We start from the raw sequence: 18,020 nt of genomic DNA on the forward strand, positions 1-18,020 counted from the left end.
CGGTGCGTGTGTCACCCGCGCGCGGCGGCGCTGAGGCCGCGAGAGCGCTCCTGGGCACCGGCGGCGCGGGAGCGGCCCCAACACGTGCAGACCCGCTGGGCAGGAGAACCGCGATTGGAGCCGCGGAGGGCCCCGGATACTTCGCCCGGAGGCGGCCTGGCCTGGCCTGACCCAGCCGCCCTGCCGGGAGCGGCTGAGGGAAGAAGTGGAGGAGGCCCGCGCCCCGTGCCCGTGTCCCTGCGCGGCGGCGCCCGCGGCCCAGAATGAAGTGAGGAGGAGCCGCCGCCGCCAGGAGACACTTCCGTTTTGCGGGAGAGGCCGCGCCGGCCTGTGGGACGCTGCCGGTGCCGCTCCGCCGCCGCCGCATCGGGCAGCGCGCCCAGCCCCGGCCTCAGCCCGACCCCGTATGTATTGGTGCGGCCCCATGTGAGGCGAGCGGTGTGGGAACGAGCGAGGCCCCGGCGTGGCCCGCGGGTGTCCGTCCCGGTACGTGTGCGCGGCGCCGCCGGGTCCCCATGGCGCCCTGAGCGCGACGGTGGCGGCGGGTTCCCTGGGCCGCGCCCTCGGCCGTGAGCGAGCTCGATGCCGAGCACCTCGGACGCGGCGGCCGGCGGGAGCGGGGGCAGCCGGGGCTGGGGCAGTGGCGGTGGCGGCAGCACGGCGGTGGAGGCGGCGGCCGACAAGAAGCGGCTGCACCACCGGAGACGGAAGCGCTTCGCGGCCCAGCCGCAGCCGCCGCCGCCGGCCCCGCACCCGCTGCTGTTCCCGTTGCTGCAGCCGCCGCTTCTGCAGCCCCCGCTGCTGCAGCCGCCGCTGCCGCCACAGTCCCTGCTCTTCCTGGCGGCCACCGGCGCCTCCTCCTGTTGCGGGGACGGCGGGGAGCGGAAGAGGCCGCGAGGTAAGCGGCGCTCGGGCTCCCGGCACAAGCGGCGGCGGGGCCGCGGCGGCGGCGGCGGGGGCACCCAGGAAGCGGAGAAGCGGCGCGGTAGCGGCGGGTTGAGCACGCTGGTGGAGGAATACGACGACGTGAGCTCCCAGTCCGAGGGACTGTTGGGCAGCGGCGCGGCCGGCGGGGGCAGCGGCGCGGGCAGCCCGGGCTCCTCCTCAGGCGGTGGGACCCAGCGGCAGCGGGGCGAGGCGGAGCGAAGCGGCCGGTCCCGTCGGGAGCACCGCGGCAGCAGCGGGCGCTCCAAGGATCGCCACCGAGAGCATCGCCGGCGGGGAGAGGAAAAGGCGCAGCAGGAGGGGACGGCGGCACCGGGCCGCGGGGCATCCGAGCCCTCCTCATCCTCCAAATCCCGCAGCCGCCACAACCACTCTGGCAGCCAAGACCGGGAGGGACTCAAGAGCGGTGGCACCGACGGCCGCAGGAAGGGCTCCCTCCCGTCTCCCAGCAGCAGCAGGAAAGACCGGGAGAGCAAATCGCACCGGAGCCGGACTAAAGCGGCTAAAGAGCCACCGTCGGCGTACAAGGACCCTCCGAAAGCTTACCGGGACGACAAGCTCGAGCCCAAGGCGTACCGGCGGCAGCGCTCATCGCCCAGCCCCGGCCGGGATGACAGCCCTCCTCTGCACCGCTCCTCTCAGAGCCAGCGCAGCCGCAAGTCGCTCAGCCCGGTGGGCGCCCGCTCGCCGCTCAGCCCTTACAGCCGACGCCGATCCCCCAGCTACAGCCGGCACAGCTCGTACGAGCGCGGCGGGGATGTGTCGCCCAGCCCCTACAGCAGCTGGCGCCGGTCGCGAAGCCCCTACAGCCCTGTTATTCGGTAAGTCCGGGGCCGGTGGCGAAGGCGGGATGGGGTGGGGGCCCGCTGTATGGAGGAGGGGAGTAATGGCTGGGGTGGGAATGCAGGAGAGGCCAGGGAGTTTTGTACCCAGCAGCAATTCCTCCCTCTTGTCCTTTTGCTGCCAGAAAACTGGGGTACAAACTGGGGTGAGGGGTAGGGGAGAGGGAGAAGTACAAAAATCTTTCTGTCCTGTCTCTCGGGGAAAAAAGGAGATGCGGGTGCCTGTAACACTTCCGTGGCTAGTTTCTCTCCGTGGGAGACCACCTGGCTGAAAAAAGGCTTTTAAATGTTACAAGGTATGAGAATGTTTTCAAATGAGAGTGACTGAAGGAAGATGCTCCTTTGAGGATAGGTTTTCTAAAGGACCAATTTTGATTTTTAAATCTTTGCTTACAAAGTACAGACGTCCTAGTACCTTTTTATCTATTCTGTTCTTGGGCAAAATAGGATGCATATTGAATATATCTGGGTTTGGTTTAATTTCTCTTAATCTAAAGAGAAAACGAGCTGACAGACAATTTGTGTTTACAAGTATTTTCTTGTTCTTTTTAGAGGTCTATAGAAGGACTTGGGCTTTTTGTTTTGCTAGAAAATTAAGTCAGTGTCATGTTTTGATAAATTGTCTCGTACTTTACATAAGCTATGAAAATTATAAGCTCTTTTCCTGGTAAGGTTATGCACGTGTATATAATTAATACATGCTTACAGATAATTTTTCTTTAGTATTAGTGGGAACTCAGGGTGTCATTGCATGAGTTTTTGAATTTTATGTGGAGAGGAAGTGTGGGCTGTATCTTTCTAATCAGATGCAAACTGTGTTGTGTAATTAAAGTTTTTCAGAATATTTTAACCTGCAGAAAAGTACACTGGAAATTTAGAAGCATTTGCTTAGTATGTGTTTATAACTGAAGATTTTTATTTCCAGTATTGGAATCGGACTATTGCCTCGTTGTTTGTAGACCTGCTTAAATTCATGTCTGGACTTAAATTTTAAAGGTATCCAGCAATGTGTTGTTCCACTGGCAAGAATATTGTTTACAAGGCATTACCTGGTGGGTTGTCTGAGAACTATTCTCTGGTGTTTTTAATAAGCGCTTTGTGTTGATCACCACTTGGGGTGTACTGTAGTGTATCCAGGGAACACGATAAAGCCGCTCTGTGTTTCACTGGGCTCTTGGTAGAGTTTGCTGTCCTGCATGTGCATTAAATGCTGTTTAAAGAACAAAGTAACAAAGCTGTGTCCTACTTTGTTCAGAGGCAGAGCCAAAGCGCCGTGGGATAAGAATAGTGATTGTCCAAAGGTGTGGTTGTATGGAATAATTATGTAAGCAGTAGGGTGTTTCAAGAAGAAAACACTGTTATTGCTCTGAAAACATTGCGCTGTTCTTCTGTGAGATTCTATTACCAGTGGTTAAAATACACTTTCAAAATTATTTGACTAATAGCATAACAGGAATATTATGTGCATATTTTGATTTAAACGCTCTAGGAATCAGATTATTTTCAGTAGTTGCTTATATCCTGGAATAAGAAAGCTAATAATGATGCACAGAGTTATGCATTTGAGGTTTGCATTTAGGAATAGCCAGATTGACAGCCCAGTTAAGTTCAGGGTTCTGTATGCATTGACTAATTGGACTGTAGGACTCTCCATTTGTCTGAGTGTTCTTTTTCTGTTGGTAGTGGGCCTGTGATTTAAGCACAAAAGTTTAAATCTCCTGATTATTCACTCTGCAGTGAGCAAGTCTTTCTTGAGCCCGCAGATCTGTTTCTAGAAGTTAGCTTTGTGACTTCCCTCCAGTTGAATTGTAATTTGTGCTCAGTTTTTACTTGCTTACAGACAAATGCAGACTGTCAGGTGTTCAGGAGAGGAATTGGAATGGCTGAGTGAAAAGGAGAGGTTTCTATATGTAGAAAGAACGGTCTGTCCTAATGGGGCATTCATTGTAAAAAGGTCACTTTCATAGAAAACAAAAGAAACCTAAAGTGTGAAGATAAATTGTTGATTATATTTACCTGTTGTGGAGAAATGAAGGCCAGTGGTTTTTTCCTTCTATACGGCTATTGATCATAATGTATATTGCAGTGGCAGTGGGGAAATAGAAAAGTAGGGGTTTATTCTTTTTTTTAACTATTCAAAACTACGTCATCATAGTTTTGATGTGATCATAGTTTTGTTATCAGTCACTTTTTGCTTGACTCTGTACTACTACAACCAAAATGCTGAACATTTTGCTGTCCTGTTTGATAATGATACAGTGGCCTTAGACTTGATAGAATATTACAGTTTCATGAAGGCAACACCTTCTTACAGCACCTCTGTTCTTCATCTGGATCATTTAAAGGCTTAATTCTGGGCTTGTATCCAGCTGTAATGATGTCCAGACAGCAGGGACTTTTTATGTGACTGAGTATTTCAGCCTGCAAGTCTTTTTGCTCTTTTTGTTTTATGTCTTGTGTATGTGTCTTCTCTAATGTTATGTAAATTACCCCGTTATTTTGGTATGTAGAAAATTATTACAAAGCAGTTCTAGCATGCTTGGAAAGTTTGTGTGTTTAATGGTGTTTTTTTTTTTTAATCTAGGTGTCTGAGCTGCTTAGGGAGAAACTTCTAGTAAATAGCTGAAGAGAAGCAAGTGAAGTCAGCTTTGCTAGTTTGAAGCGGCAACAGTGCGTAGTTGCTGTGAGGTTTGAATTGCAGTACTGACATAGCTGGTTTTAGGTGATGTTGTTTCCTGTGGGTTCTAAGGAGAAGCAAAGACACTGGATGTGTGTTCCATACTTGGTGATTACTCTTTAAATGGTGGACTAATTACTTTTTCCATTGTAATAGCAGGGAAAGTTTGTGTTTTGGATAAACTGATTGAGCTGTATTCACTTGTTGGACAAAACTTCTTTACTCGCTGCTGGTGGATTTGTGTTACTCTTATTTTCTTGTGGATAGGGAACACAGCAGTTCTAAAGTAGCACATGCATATTTTCAAAATGGAAATTCTTCCAAAAGTATGAGGTATTTATTTTTCTACTGGTAAAATGACTGGATTAAATAAAAAATTCTCAACCAAACCCCAGGGTTGACAAAAGAAACAGACGCAGTCTCTTGCTTCCTACAATTTCATGCTAAACTAGTTTCCAGAAAACTACTTTTTGTAACTTGAATCTGGTCATATGTTATGTGATCACACATTTAAATGAGTTTGCAGTATAGATGAGTAATTGCATTTTTCCAAATTTGGATACACCTACCCATCTGCTTAGATAAAAGTAAGTGGGTGGGGTACTACTAGCATAGTACTACTACGTGCATAGATGTTGCTTATAGGAAAGATACAATATTTATTTTTATTTTGATACTAGAGGAAACTCTGTATTGGTAGCTAGTCTAGTCTGTAGTAGTGAGGCTCTGCAGAATATGGGTCATTTATGTGCAAAATCACAACAAGTATAGGGAAAACAGTAAAATACGTATTCAGCTAGTAAATGGAGAAGCTGTGGTGCCATACACTGATATGAAAATGACTTTAATTCCAGTAATTCTACTACTTTTGAGTTTAAAGGATTAAGAGAGAGTTTGATCCCTACCCCCCCCTTGGTTAGTAAAGAGAGATTTTTAAAAAATATAATTTAAAGCTCTCTCATTTTGTTTAGTAAAACTGTGTTTTTCAGGATTTAAAATGAACCACTCTAGGTTTTCACTGTTTCAAGTAGCTAATTTTTCCAGTGTGCATTGCTGGCCTTTGCCTTTTGCTCATGTGCCTTTCCTGTTTCCATGTTGCTGCTGCTTCTTTCCTTATTTGAAAAAAAAAATTATTTTGAAAAATTTAACTTCAAATGTGTTTGAACACAGATTTTGAGTTGACTTGACCTTTTGCTGGTTGATTTCTTTGTAGACCAAGTTCTCATATGATAATAGAGGAGTTTAAAGCAGGTTCAAGAAACAAAAGCCTAGCTCAGAGTTTTCCAGTTTGTATTAGAGACCCTTTTAAAGACTTACATTTAGTTTGAATCAGGAAGGCAGGTTATGTAGTCTTCATGTACAAAGCTGCTGATTAGGAGGTTGGTTGCAGAGCTGCATAAAATGTAATCTTGAACTAAGGGCTAGAGAAAATAAATAAAATTAATGAATTAGGTATCAAGTGAAAGAATACTTTTACTGTAATGGCTTAAAGAAATGAACTATATGTTTGCCTGCTAGACCAACATGGAAAAGCTATACTATGAGCTAAACTGTTTTGTCAAGGTGGTTTATTTTACCAAGGGATTATAAATGTCTTGGTAGGCCTGTTGTGAAGCCAGTTGATTAAACTTAGGTCTCTCTTCTCAAATACACTTGCTGTGCAGGGAAGGATGGCAGTGCTTAGTCAGTAGTCCAGCATTACCTGCGGGTTAAAGAAAGAGCTGGGCTACAGTGGTTGTTTTAACCTCCTTTGGACTGTTAGGTTTCTTGATTTTGCTTTTGTATTCTCATAAATCCCTTTGTGTTATGCACTGTTAAAAGTTACTGACAAATTTAGTTCCCTTGCTCAGCTCACAGACCCTTATGTATTTCTACTACAAAATTGTTTGCACTTAGGTAACATGTAGCTGGCCACCAGCATGATGGATTAAGTTTGCTCTTAAAGCAGTTAAGAAGAAAAGAGGTTTTCAAGTTTAGAAACATGAGAAGATAAGACATGATTGTTCTGATTTGTCAATAAAATGTAACTTTCTTTTTGTATTGATGGGGGTCCTGAAAGGGGACAGAAAGAAACACCTAAAAATGTAGCATGGCAAGAAAAACCATGTAAGCTGAATGAAATGCATTCCTGGAAATCTGACATAGGTAATAGTTTTCTTTCCTCTCTGGTTTTAAATATCAAGACAGTAAAAGACAGTACTCTAAGCTACTATTTGGAATTCTTTCATTTTTTGCTCGAGAATGTAAGTGGTGTTATGTCAGTAGACTTTTTTCTTTGTTAAATTAATCTGTAAATTTATTAGTGACCCAGTGCAGTGCAATAAATTCTTGCCTATCAGGAAGGAGAAACATTGTAACAGTTTTGACACCTGTATTTCAAAATGTTTTGATCTCTTAAGTTGTTTTTTTTCTAAGGGTAGTAAGTACATTGTATGAAGGAGAGAAACAATGAAAACCTGTTTGTTGAGTGCGATGTTGGGTACTAGGCAAAACCAAAACATTAAAAAGAAAGAACCATCATACCTAAACCAATCTTTTTTTTTTTCCTTTCATCTTTGAGGACACTATTTTACTTGGCCTGAAAAGTGGAGTTTTGGTTTCGGGGTGGCTTCCTTACTAGTGCTTTCTTCCTCTATCACTTTCTTTAAATATGTCTCTTCTCCTATACGGTTTGTACAGAATATCTTAACTTTTTTGCTTGTTTGTTTGTTTTGCCTTTTATTTTATAGGTATAGCTAAAATGTAATTTCTTCCATGTCCCTTTGCAGCTAATCTAGGTATGCAAACTTATAGTCTTTAGGCACATAAAGTTTTTATTTTCTTTTTGGCATCACCTCCATATATAAGAACACCTCTATATGTCTCAGAAAGGATTTTACAAGTGTCATGAAGTGTGGCAGTTGTCCTCTCTGTAGGGATCTACACTTGAGTGAAGTGAATTCAAGATGCTGAAAGAAGACTTAATGGCTTAAGTGGCAAAGGTATTCTAAAATGAGGCAGAACTTCTGGGTGCAGACAGGGAGAAGCATTGAAGGAAGTTACCTTCTTAATAACTTTGATTTCTTTTTAACCTCTCTCCTTGTGTGTTAACAGCACATGCTGATGCTTCAGTTTAAGAGAGTGAAATGTGGCCTTCCTGATCTCCCCTTACTTCAGGAAGAGAAATTTGAATTGCATTGTTCAATGTATTTGCTTTTTGCAATGCAGGTCTGTGCAGTTGCAGCCATTGTTCTTTTGTTCCTTTTTACTGTGTTAGAAACACGCTGCTGACTACATCTGAAACAGTTGGTATCAAATGTCAGATAAGGCATTTTACAGGTATGTGTATCCATGCACACACATTTAATAGAGACCTGCTGGAAGATTTAGACTGTGTACTTCAGATGTCTCTCCTAGTGTTTTTTCAGGGTCTCACTAGGTAGTCAGTGTCCCATTAACTGGCAGACATTGGCTGTTGTGTGAGTGCATTTCTATGCTACTGTGACTTCATCTTTTATGTCAAATGTTAGATCTGAACAGAGTGAGCTGTTTTATTATGTACTAGGCAATATTTTTCCACTCTGAGTGCTGTATAAGCTTTTGAGAAAAAGCTTGTAAATGTGTCCATATTTTTGGACACATTTTTATAGGTGAAAGCTTGTACATAAATTGTTTAGTCTTTTGGGACTTCTGAACTACACAGATGAAAGAAAGTGATAGTTGAGTGTTTGGAAAGACTGTTAAGCTTATGAAAACAGCAGGTGTTATCATTGTAACTTGAATAAACTTGAATAACTAGCACTTTGACAAATATGCTTTTTACTTAAAATTCAGGATTTGTCAGTTTGGTTGAAAGTACTTTTGCATTAATAGTTGATGCTTTTGCTGCGTTCTCTAGGGTCTACCTCAGTAGTTCAAGTTCAGCAAGGGATTCTTGCTAAGGCTTTTGGGATGCTAAAGGTACTATATATAGGTAATATAATAGTTTTTCTGACATAAATAATGAAAAGTTTTTGGAAAATTTAAACCAGTGCAGTGTTATAGCCAGTGTTGTAATCAGTCAACATTTTTCATTAACTAGACTGCTATCATTTTGGTCCACTATTAAGGGCTGTAATAGGTATGGGACTGAAATTTAACTATTTGTGTGCATGCACATCTGTTGTCTCCCACATGAATGCAGTTCTGACATGGAGAAGTTGTGCAATTGTCATGTGGAGTGTGAAACCCGTGATAGATAATGGTTGGGGTTTTTTTTTTTTTTTTCAGCTGAGCTTGCATAAATTCATGTTCATGTCCCAAACTCTCTTGACTAGTATTGGGAAAGTACAGACATCAATCCACTGTCAATTCTTATTTGTTTCTGAAGTATAGAAGTGTATTTTGCCCTAGGTTTTCAAAACTGCCGCTTCCTCACGGAGTTATAGTAGCTGAATCAGATGATGACATTAGTTGTCACTGATTTGAACAGACTTTTTTCATTTTATCCTTAGTAATGAGCTAAGTGAACCTGTTTTATTTTGTGTCAAAGTGGAACAGAACCAGTTTTAGAATCAGGCATGGTGTCTCACCAGCTGTGTTGTTTTAAGCTGCTACTTCTCTTTTCTAGTACATGTGAAATTAAGTCTGTATTTGTTAGTTACATGATTACTTTCTTTGTTATGTATCAATCAAAATGAACAAGAAACCCCATATCATCCTTACGAAAGAAGTAGGGCTAATTTTGAGACGTTTAGGGCATGTTTTAAATTTAGTACAGGTTGTAGTGCTGTAATTTGGGATGTAGGTTGTGTTCTACAGGTAATTGGAGAGAGTCAGTCTGAAATAGCTGATTTATAAACAAGATGTGCAAGGAAATTTTTTCCAAGACAGGTCAGTGACATCCTTGCAAATGATGGACCATTTATAAAAGTCAGTTTAGGACTAGTGGTGACTATTAGCTTGTGCTCGTTGCTGGAGAAATGCAATGGTGCTGATTCCAGGGCAGGTGCAGATCTGCAGCAGTAACACCTCTGTTTGAGATATACAGTAATTCCTCTCCAAAAGTGAGATAGCAGTCTGAAGAGAGCTCTGGTATAGCATTTGAAGTGGGTGTATTTTCTAGATTTTCTCCCTTCTTCTTCCTCCTGTTACATTGTTTTAACTCTGCATAATGGAACTTTCTACTTTTTTAGTTTTACTCCTGTTTGGCCAAACCTCTGAAAATTTTCTGTGAGATTTAGCATTTAGGTCTTCAAAATAATGAGAAAAATTACTTCAGCAACAGGATTCATAATGAAGAAGAGAGTTTTCAGTGGAATTTTTGTGCCCGATATTATGATTTTATTTGGTGTTTATTAGACATGAACATTAATATCTCTTTACTGAGTAAAGAAAACATTAGGTTTTGGTTGAAAATTGTTAGAAGAGAATTGTAAGGCTTTTTTCAATTAAAGTGTAAAAAACTTTTAGGATTATTATTATTATTGCTACCTGTTATTGTTACCCTTCTGTGCCAGAAAATCCTATAAAACCTGCTTCCTGGCATATATTTGAACTGTGCTAGTTTCCAAGTGTTATCTTCATCTGGGATTTGATTTTTTTTCTTTCCTGGGTCTCTAGCCATTTGGATCAATTTCACCTGTAGAATTTTGAAGTTTGTGCTATACTCTATAGTGTGCATACACATTGTTTCAGTCACTTTTTGATTTATCTGAGTGACTTTTTATTGGGTAAGAGTTCCTGCATTACAAAAGGAAGAGAGTGTACATTTAGAAACTAATCAATATTGCACACAAAAGAAATGTTATTGTACTGGATTAAATATTTGTTTAGTTGAAGCATTGTGATGTAATTTTGTGTGTTGATAATTAAAACTGAATTGATGTAATTGTCAGTAAAATGAAATTTGGTGTGGGATGGGTAGTCCTGATCATAGGGATTGTAGTTGGCATTCTTTTTGTTTATTTACTGGGTTACTTTTTTTGTTGGTTTGGTCTAGGTTTTTTGTTTCCATTTGTTTTAGCAACCTCCATACATTGGTGTGCTATCTTTTGAACTGTGAAATTCTTTTATCTTCAGGAAGTTTTATTTTTGCTATTGTTTGATACTTTTTTCTTTGTTCAGCTGATGAAGACTGGGTGTTTTTAATCCTGAGTATGCTTTTTCCTCCAAACCCAAACGATAAGCAAAATAGATTCCCATCAAACTTTAATCAAGAAAATACCTGTAAATCTGATGAATATCCTTTTTATTCTTGGTATGGTAAAATGGATTAAACCATTTCTTTAACAGGAAGGTGTAGAATCTTGATTGGTTACCTATAGAATATTATTTTTTTAATGCATGGTCTTTCCTATTTCATACACTTCTGTTTATTGTATAAGCATGGTGATAATAGTTGATTTAAAAAATATAATTTGTCAAAAAGTAGATGTGCTGGGAAAGCGGCTAGACTTCTTTTTATCTGGGTAAATCTTTACGTTTTTGAAACAGGAGATCAGCAAAATCTCGAAGCAGAAGTCCATATTCATCAAGGCACTCCAGGTCTCGTAGCAGACACAGATTGTCTAGATCCAGAAGTCGTCATTCAAGTATTTCTCCTAGTACATTGACTCTGAAGAGTAGCTTGGCTGCTGAGCTGAACAAAAACAAGAAAGCAAGAGCTGCTGAGGCAGCCAAAGCTAGTGCAAAAGCTTCCAATACTTCAACACCTACTAAGGGAAACACTGATACTGCTGTAAGTGCACCTCAGGTGAACAATGTTAAGGACCTGAAGAAAATCAAAACTGAGCATACACCTTCTCCTACCAGCAGTGCAAATCTGAAAAATGACAAGGCAAAAGCAAAGGTCTCGCTTCCTGAAACAAAAGCAGAAAATAATTTAATTGCAGACAAAATTACCAAACAGAAGCCAGCAGCAGTAAAAGAGAATAAATTGACTGTTGTGAAGCAGCAACCGATCCCTGTAAAAGAGAAAAGCAAACCAAGTACACCAAGTGTAGTAGCCAAGGAGAAGGATCGAATTGTTGCACTACCGACCTCCACACTACCACCCTTGCCTTTGCCTCCCACACTGCCTGAAGATAAAGAAACTGACAGGTGAGTTGTGACAGAGATTTGCTTTTGGGATTGTTTGTTCCTTTTTTATAATGGTTGTTGTTGTTTCCTTTGGGAAATAAATATAAAACTACATGCCAGGTCAGGCTAATGCATTATTTAATTTGTTCTTGCTCTTCAGCTGTTTGACTGGTGACTGTTAGTGAACTGGAGGAATTTGATCTTAAAAAGAATTTTAGGTCTTGAAAAAGAGTTTAGTCTAAGAAGAATCTTTCTATAAAAAGTCTACTAAAGAAATGTTTTAAAAATTGCTGGTAATAATAGCTTTGGATGAATGAAAGGATGTAGTCAAGGATTCAAGATTGCAAGTTTGATGTGAACATATACATACTTCGGGGGAAAAGTTGAATTCAATAGCAATCTTAGAAAATTATTTACCTGGGGTTTGAGGAAAAGATTCTCTACCCTTTGAAAGACAATTGTTTTATAGCTGGACATTATTTAAATGTAATTTATTTCAAAGATCAGTATTATTTTGAGTATGTATAATGGAAGTGAGGTTCATGGCTTGCTATTTGTGTTAATATTGAAGTGTAAAATTGGTCTATGGTGAAGAAATTAATTTCTGTGTCCAAGTGTCATATGAATTTAGACTATGTTAAGTCTGTTCATAGTCCTAACAGAGAATCTCTTCTCTGCTGTGATTTGTGGTTTTGTGGGTTTTTGGGTTTTTTGTTTTGTTTTGTTTTGCTGAAGGTGCTACATGCCTCTCACATGTATGCAAAAAATCACAAGTAAGACAGAAATTTTTAGCTAGAGGTGAAAATGTTTCTTTTGTGTTTGCTAGTAATTTGAGCTTGTATTAAATATTTAAGGGTGCATAGAAGCCTTGGGAAATAAATGCAGCCTAACATAGTATTAGACAGTTATATATTATTTTTTAGTTGTAAGAAAGAAATAGTTTCTTGCCCTTCAGCATTAAACTCTAGCAAATGTAATAATGGTGCAGTGCATGTATGATTGCATGTACATTTGTGATAAAGCCATCCTCTCCAGGTAAATGAGAATCTTGATACTGGGAGCAAGATTTACTGTTTTAACTAAAAACTAGTCTGTGTAGTTTAACTAAATATGACTGGCCTTGCAGTATTAATTGCAACAACATGAAATGAGATTTCATATTAAAGCTGGATGATTGCTTATGATATTATTATTATTGTTATATTTTAATGGATCACCTGTTTTAAGTTAGCTAGACTGAGGAGTTAAGCTACAATTAAACAGTGGTTCTTTTATTCTTCTTTCAAAGTTGGTTCATTCCCCTTTCAAAACCAAAAGCCTACTGCTTGCAAACAGCTGCATTAGAAAGATTAATGAGAAGTAAGGAAATGTCTTTTATGCTTTGCTTAGTTTTGCCTATAGGATGTTATAAAATTTGGATCAGAAATTATAAGTCATGATAAAGCTTAAGTCATCAAAGGAAGAAGATCAATGTTTTTAATGGCAGAGGAGGACAAAGGTATTTACTTGGGCTCTGAGTTACTGTGTGGAAATTGTGTCAACAAAGAAAGTTTGAGCTTGATGCTATGCAGAACTGTCTGGTTCCTTCAGTAAGAATCTCATAAACCCACAAATAGGCAACCTAAGGGAACATCAGTGTTTCTATCCCGCAGTGCAGGTTAGCTGAAAGGGAAAATTACCCTGGCCATCAATGATGTTTCGCAGACCTGAAAAAAAAGCTGCTCTTGGCTGCCTCTATTTTCATGTGCCACTTTTAAAATCTGTGTCAGAACCTTTCATATGTTACTTTCACTTATATTAAAAGTTTTGGGGAAAAATTATGAGAGAAATACTAATATGTAAATTTCAAAATAAGAGTTTTTTGTTGCCATGACAGTTACATGCACTGGACTAAGGTGGTTTATTTATGGCATGTTAACCATTATATTTGTGATTAGGGCAGTCTATGCTTCCTTGTGACGCTTCTTTAAAATGGGGCAGTGGCAGTTTTGGAAGTGGTAAAAGAGATAAAAGTGTTCAGTTTTCACAGAGAAGTGTGGACATATGCAACACACTGGAATGCTCTATTTGAATATATAAGGACTACTTACTGCAAGAAAAATAAGAAAAAATGTATGCATTTTGTATTAGGTGAGTTGGCAATATGTTTCCATTTAGAGATGTTCCTGCTTTATCTATGAAACTAAGCAGGTAAGAAATTGTAGAAAAATTGTCACGGAGAAGGATGAATAGTGCCATTTGGCAAATGCAGCTAACTTGGTAAATGTCCCCTCAAAGCATGACTTAAATTTTATTGATATGGTGATGGAAATTAAATTAATACTGTGTGAGTGTCCTGTAGGACAGAAACAATTATGTAAAGTTTAGAGATGGTCATGGCTTTAAAATTACTGCATATGCATTAGCTGAACAAATCTTGCTAAACTAAAATAAGTTCTGGTAAAATTGAGCCATGTACTTAAGAAAAAAAAATCCTGCAGCAGTTATGATTTCCCATTAGAATGGTAAGAGCATTTCTAAGATCATTGTGTATTTGTTAAAAGATGCTCTACGTGTGTTTGGGGATTTTTCTCAAGACAAAGATGAGCAGTATCTGTTTTTATCTAATTATGATTGGTTAAAAATCAGCCAGATATCAGTAACCCATGTCAGGAAATCATTGTCATTTTTTTCATCCGGTATTTTTTTTTTCTCACTTGGTATGCGTGCTGATCACTCGAAGTGTGTTGAATCTGGAGTGTTTCAGCAGATGTATGCAATGAGAATTTGTAAATGAGGTGATGTGGACAGCCTTGTAATGCTTGGCAGCGTTAATGTAAGCATGAAGCTCATTAGCCGTGATGGCCAATTTTAGAGACAACCGGGTTAGTCGGATCTTCTCTCTTATATGGGAAGTCAGAGTACAGATTTTACCACTATACTTCTTATGTCTGGCAGCACCTGAGTTTTAAATATTTCTAATAGTCTAGGCCATAAGCTCGGAAAGAGGCTTATGTGGCAGAAGAAATCTGGTCTGGTAAGGCTTCTTACCTCAGCTTTCCCCAGAAAGGTCTGCTTTCACAGTTCTGTAGAATTATGGTTGTTAACTGTGCATCTTCCAAAGAGCTATTTGAGTCATTTATCCAAGTCCTGCAAATTTTAAAAGCAGAGATTTCAAATGTTGGTGCATTGACAGTCTAGAACATATATATTTTTTAAATAATACTAATAAGTTTTGCCTTTATGCTAATATTCTAATATTCTACTATCTTCAACTTAATAGCAAAACAATGTTTTTTTTTAATAGTTTGAGAGAAAATCTTTCAGTGAAGTCAGTTAAAGAAACAGAGAAGAAACTTCGCCATCTGCTTGCAGACTTGCCACTTCCACCTGAACTGCCTGGAGGAGCTGAGGTACCCAAAAGTCCTGAAGAAAAGAAACCAGCAGTTCAGTTACATAGCAAGAGAAGACCAAAGTATGTTTATTAAACTTTTTTTAAAAGCCTGTCAAGCAAGTAGAAATAATAATAGTTTCTTTAAAATATATTCTTGTCAAAAGAGTTCTACTTTTTGACATTTTTAGTATTAATGTGGCTTGACTCAAACTGCATGGTTTATTGCCACTTAATAGTAATAAGACAGTTAACTAATAATGTCTCAAATAGTGTTGAGGGTGTCTTCAAAGTTAAGACAATGTCTAGATACACTAGCTGTATTCTTAAAAATATTTGTTGCTTTGTAGAATATGTGGACCACGACATGGTGAAACAAAAGAAAAAGAAATAGACTGGGGAAAGCGCTGTGTGGATAAATTTGAAATCATTGGTATTATTGGTGAAGGCACTTATGGGCAAGTTTACAAAGCCAGAGATAAAGATACAGGTAGGTTCAAAAAGGGTAAATGTAATTTTACAATTTTAAATTAAGAGGATGATTTTGGTTTTTGTTTTATACTGAGTAAAATTTGTGGTATTCTGCTCTGTTATGTTTGGAAGCTTTTTAGTTGTTGGTGTGTTCAGTTTTAAGTTTAGCATTTGTCTAAATCAGAAATTATTGTTTGCTGCATTGGAAAATTATTTCTCTGTAAAGCTGTGGCTGAAATGTAGCTGAGTAGTCCTAAATTCTGATTCTTATTTTTTGCGTTTTGAATGGTCTGTGTAAAGTTGAACTAGTAAAGAAGAGAGGCTAAAGACAGGTTGGCAAACTGTAATGAAATTTGTAAGGGGATGTAACTGTGAAAGAAGCTATGTATAAAACTTGGTCATGGTTGTTTGTACTCCAGTAGTCAGTAGTTCATAGCAGGAAAAGAATCTGCTTCTGTGCAACAGAGCTGTGAGGAGTTGCACATGGGGTGTTCTTGCAATAAAACTGATTTTACAATAATGACATTATTTTTTAATTTATTAAATATTGCTGAGATGAGTGAGCAGTCACCAGTAGGATACATAATATTGTCACTACTTCTAAATAGATTGTCCAAATTCCTTATATATGCTGTATGCTGTGTGATTGTTTTGTGATTAGTTAGTAGTTCTTTCCGTGATTTCTTACCCTTCTACCTTATTTGTGCATGCCTTGAATGCTGGGCAGTTTTCTGCTTCAGCAGTAACTGGATCCCATAGGAACATATACCAGCCTCAGTTCCTTCATTCTGATCTCTAGAAGAATAAGCAGTGCGATCATAATTCCTTCTTTATTCTTTACCTGTCCTTGTCTCAGTTCCACTTTAGTTCTAGTTGAGTTATCACAGATTTTTGCCTCTACCTTGAGAACCTTTGCAAATCATTGTTAGGATCTCCTGAGATACTCTGCATATTTGCATTTTAATCCTGTCATAACCATATTGCCTTTTTGGCAAACTTCAGGTTATTTGTGCGTCACAGTCATCTCTTAATCTCCCCTCCCATAGAAGTTGTTGCTTTCTGCATTGAAGGCATCCGTACAGATACAGCAAGCAAATTTGTTAGCTTTGGATTCAAATCTTGTGTGGAGAGTGGCATTATGGCCTTTGAGATACCTTAGAAGAAGCTTTGTAATGGGCTTTCAGAGCAAGTGAATGTCGTGTCATGCTAGAATATGATCTATTGTGAGTGTATTGTGTAAGTTAGTGTAGAGTAAGTACTTTTTAGAGCTAACAGAGATACTTGGGCTGTCAAATTTGCCAGACACAGCAATAAACTTTCAAGAACAAAATGACTGAACAAGCATGTGTGGTCTGTAAACAACTTCCATCATGAGTAGATCATGCTCCTGCCATTTCGTAGACTCCAGGTTGATCCAGCCCACCCTGCAGTAAAATAGTTAGGGAAAATCTCTTCACTATAAAAATGGCAGTGCCACTTGTGGTTATAGAAAGTATACTGATAAATTTGAGGACTCTTTAGTAATCTGCTTCATATCTTGAGCTGCATAGTATTTCTGGCTAGATACATACATTCTGACCAGTGGTAATGTAGTGTTAAGAAATCCAGAGCAGTCACAGGTGTCTGTCTCTAAAGCTACTGCTGATAATCACTCTTTACTGGTAGACATAGTGTGGAATATTCGGATATGTGAATGAGTTGTGCAGGAGGAAGAAGGATAGCCCTTATAGTGTGTGTAGCTGAAAATTCTCATTTGTAATTTTGCTTCTGTATGTGATGCTGATTTCTGTTCAGCATAGTGCTTGGTGCAAGCCTCAGGGTTTTGAAAAACAAACATACAAATCAATACTGAATCCCATGGTTTGGTTGCTAATCTTAATGGCTTTTATTTAAATTTTCTCTTAGGGGAGATGGTAGCACTGAAGAAAGTACGACTGGATAATGAGAAGGAAGGGTTTCCAATTACAGCTATTCGAGAGATTAAGATTCTTCGACAGCTTAATCATCAAAGCATTATCAACATGAAGGAAATAGTGACAGATAAAGAAGATGCTTTAGACTTCAAGAAGGACAAAGGTATGAATGCTAACAGGGGTTGCTCTTTCGGGACCTGTTCTTAATGTGATGATCTGCTATGCTAGATTTAAAGTCACACTTCATAAAAAATGTGTTTGCTAATTGTGATACTTAATGAGGGATTTTAATTTTGATTTAAATACTATAAGAAGTTGTTTATTTAACTCAGGTATGCATTTTGCTTATAGAAACATTTTCTGCCAATATTTTGTGGGATAAGAAAATGTACTGCTTGATTGTGGTTTTGCTGTAGAGGAATAGATGTTTGACTCCTTGACACCCATGGATTATGGAGGACAGCAATAATAGGAAGCTCTTAATTGTAAGCTTTTGTTAAATTTTTTTTTTTTAGCACTTTCTCACACCATGTAGAGTACAGTAGGCTGAATGTTGAAGAGATGTTTTTCATTTTAGGCCTTGGTTTTATATTAATTGTTCTTCACTTACTTTTTTGATGATTAGGCACTTGTGTTTTGTAGGCTTGAAAAAGAATAAATTAAAAGTATGAAAAGCAAGACTTGTACAGTGGTAGTGTTTTTCCCCAAAGAGAAGGCCTGCAGACTTCTACTCTTGGTTCCTTCAGTTTTAAGTCGGTCTTGTT

General features: G+C 39.7%; 1 protein-coding gene across 5 annotated transcripts in view; it reads left to right on the forward strand.

Annotated features, from left to right (window-relative positions):
• The first annotated feature begins 447 nt into the window (after positions 1-447).
• CDK13 (cyclin dependent kinase 13) overlaps positions 448-18,020 on the forward strand; it is a 46,434-nt gene continuing 28,861 nt past the window's right edge. For all 5 annotated transcript variants that reach the window (XM_050971741.1, XM_050971743.1, XM_050971744.1 and 2 more), the window contains exons 1-5: positions 448-1,766; positions 10,918-11,523; positions 14,789-14,956; positions 15,223-15,362; positions 17,249-17,419. In XM_050971741.1, the coding sequence (XP_050827698.1) occupies positions 583-1,766; positions 10,918-11,523; positions 14,789-14,956; positions 15,223-15,362; positions 17,249-17,419 (2,269 nt within the window). In that variant the 5' untranslated portion in view covers positions 448-582. The remainder of the gene's footprint in view (positions 1,767-10,917; positions 11,524-14,788; positions 14,957-15,222; positions 15,363-17,248; positions 17,420-18,020) is intronic.

This window comes from Serinus canaria, chromosome 2, assembly GCF_022539315.1.
Source record: "Serinus canaria isolate serCan28SL12 chromosome 2, serCan2020, whole genome shotgun sequence".
NCBI lineage: Eukaryota > Metazoa > Chordata > Aves > Passeriformes > Fringillidae > Serinus > Serinus canaria.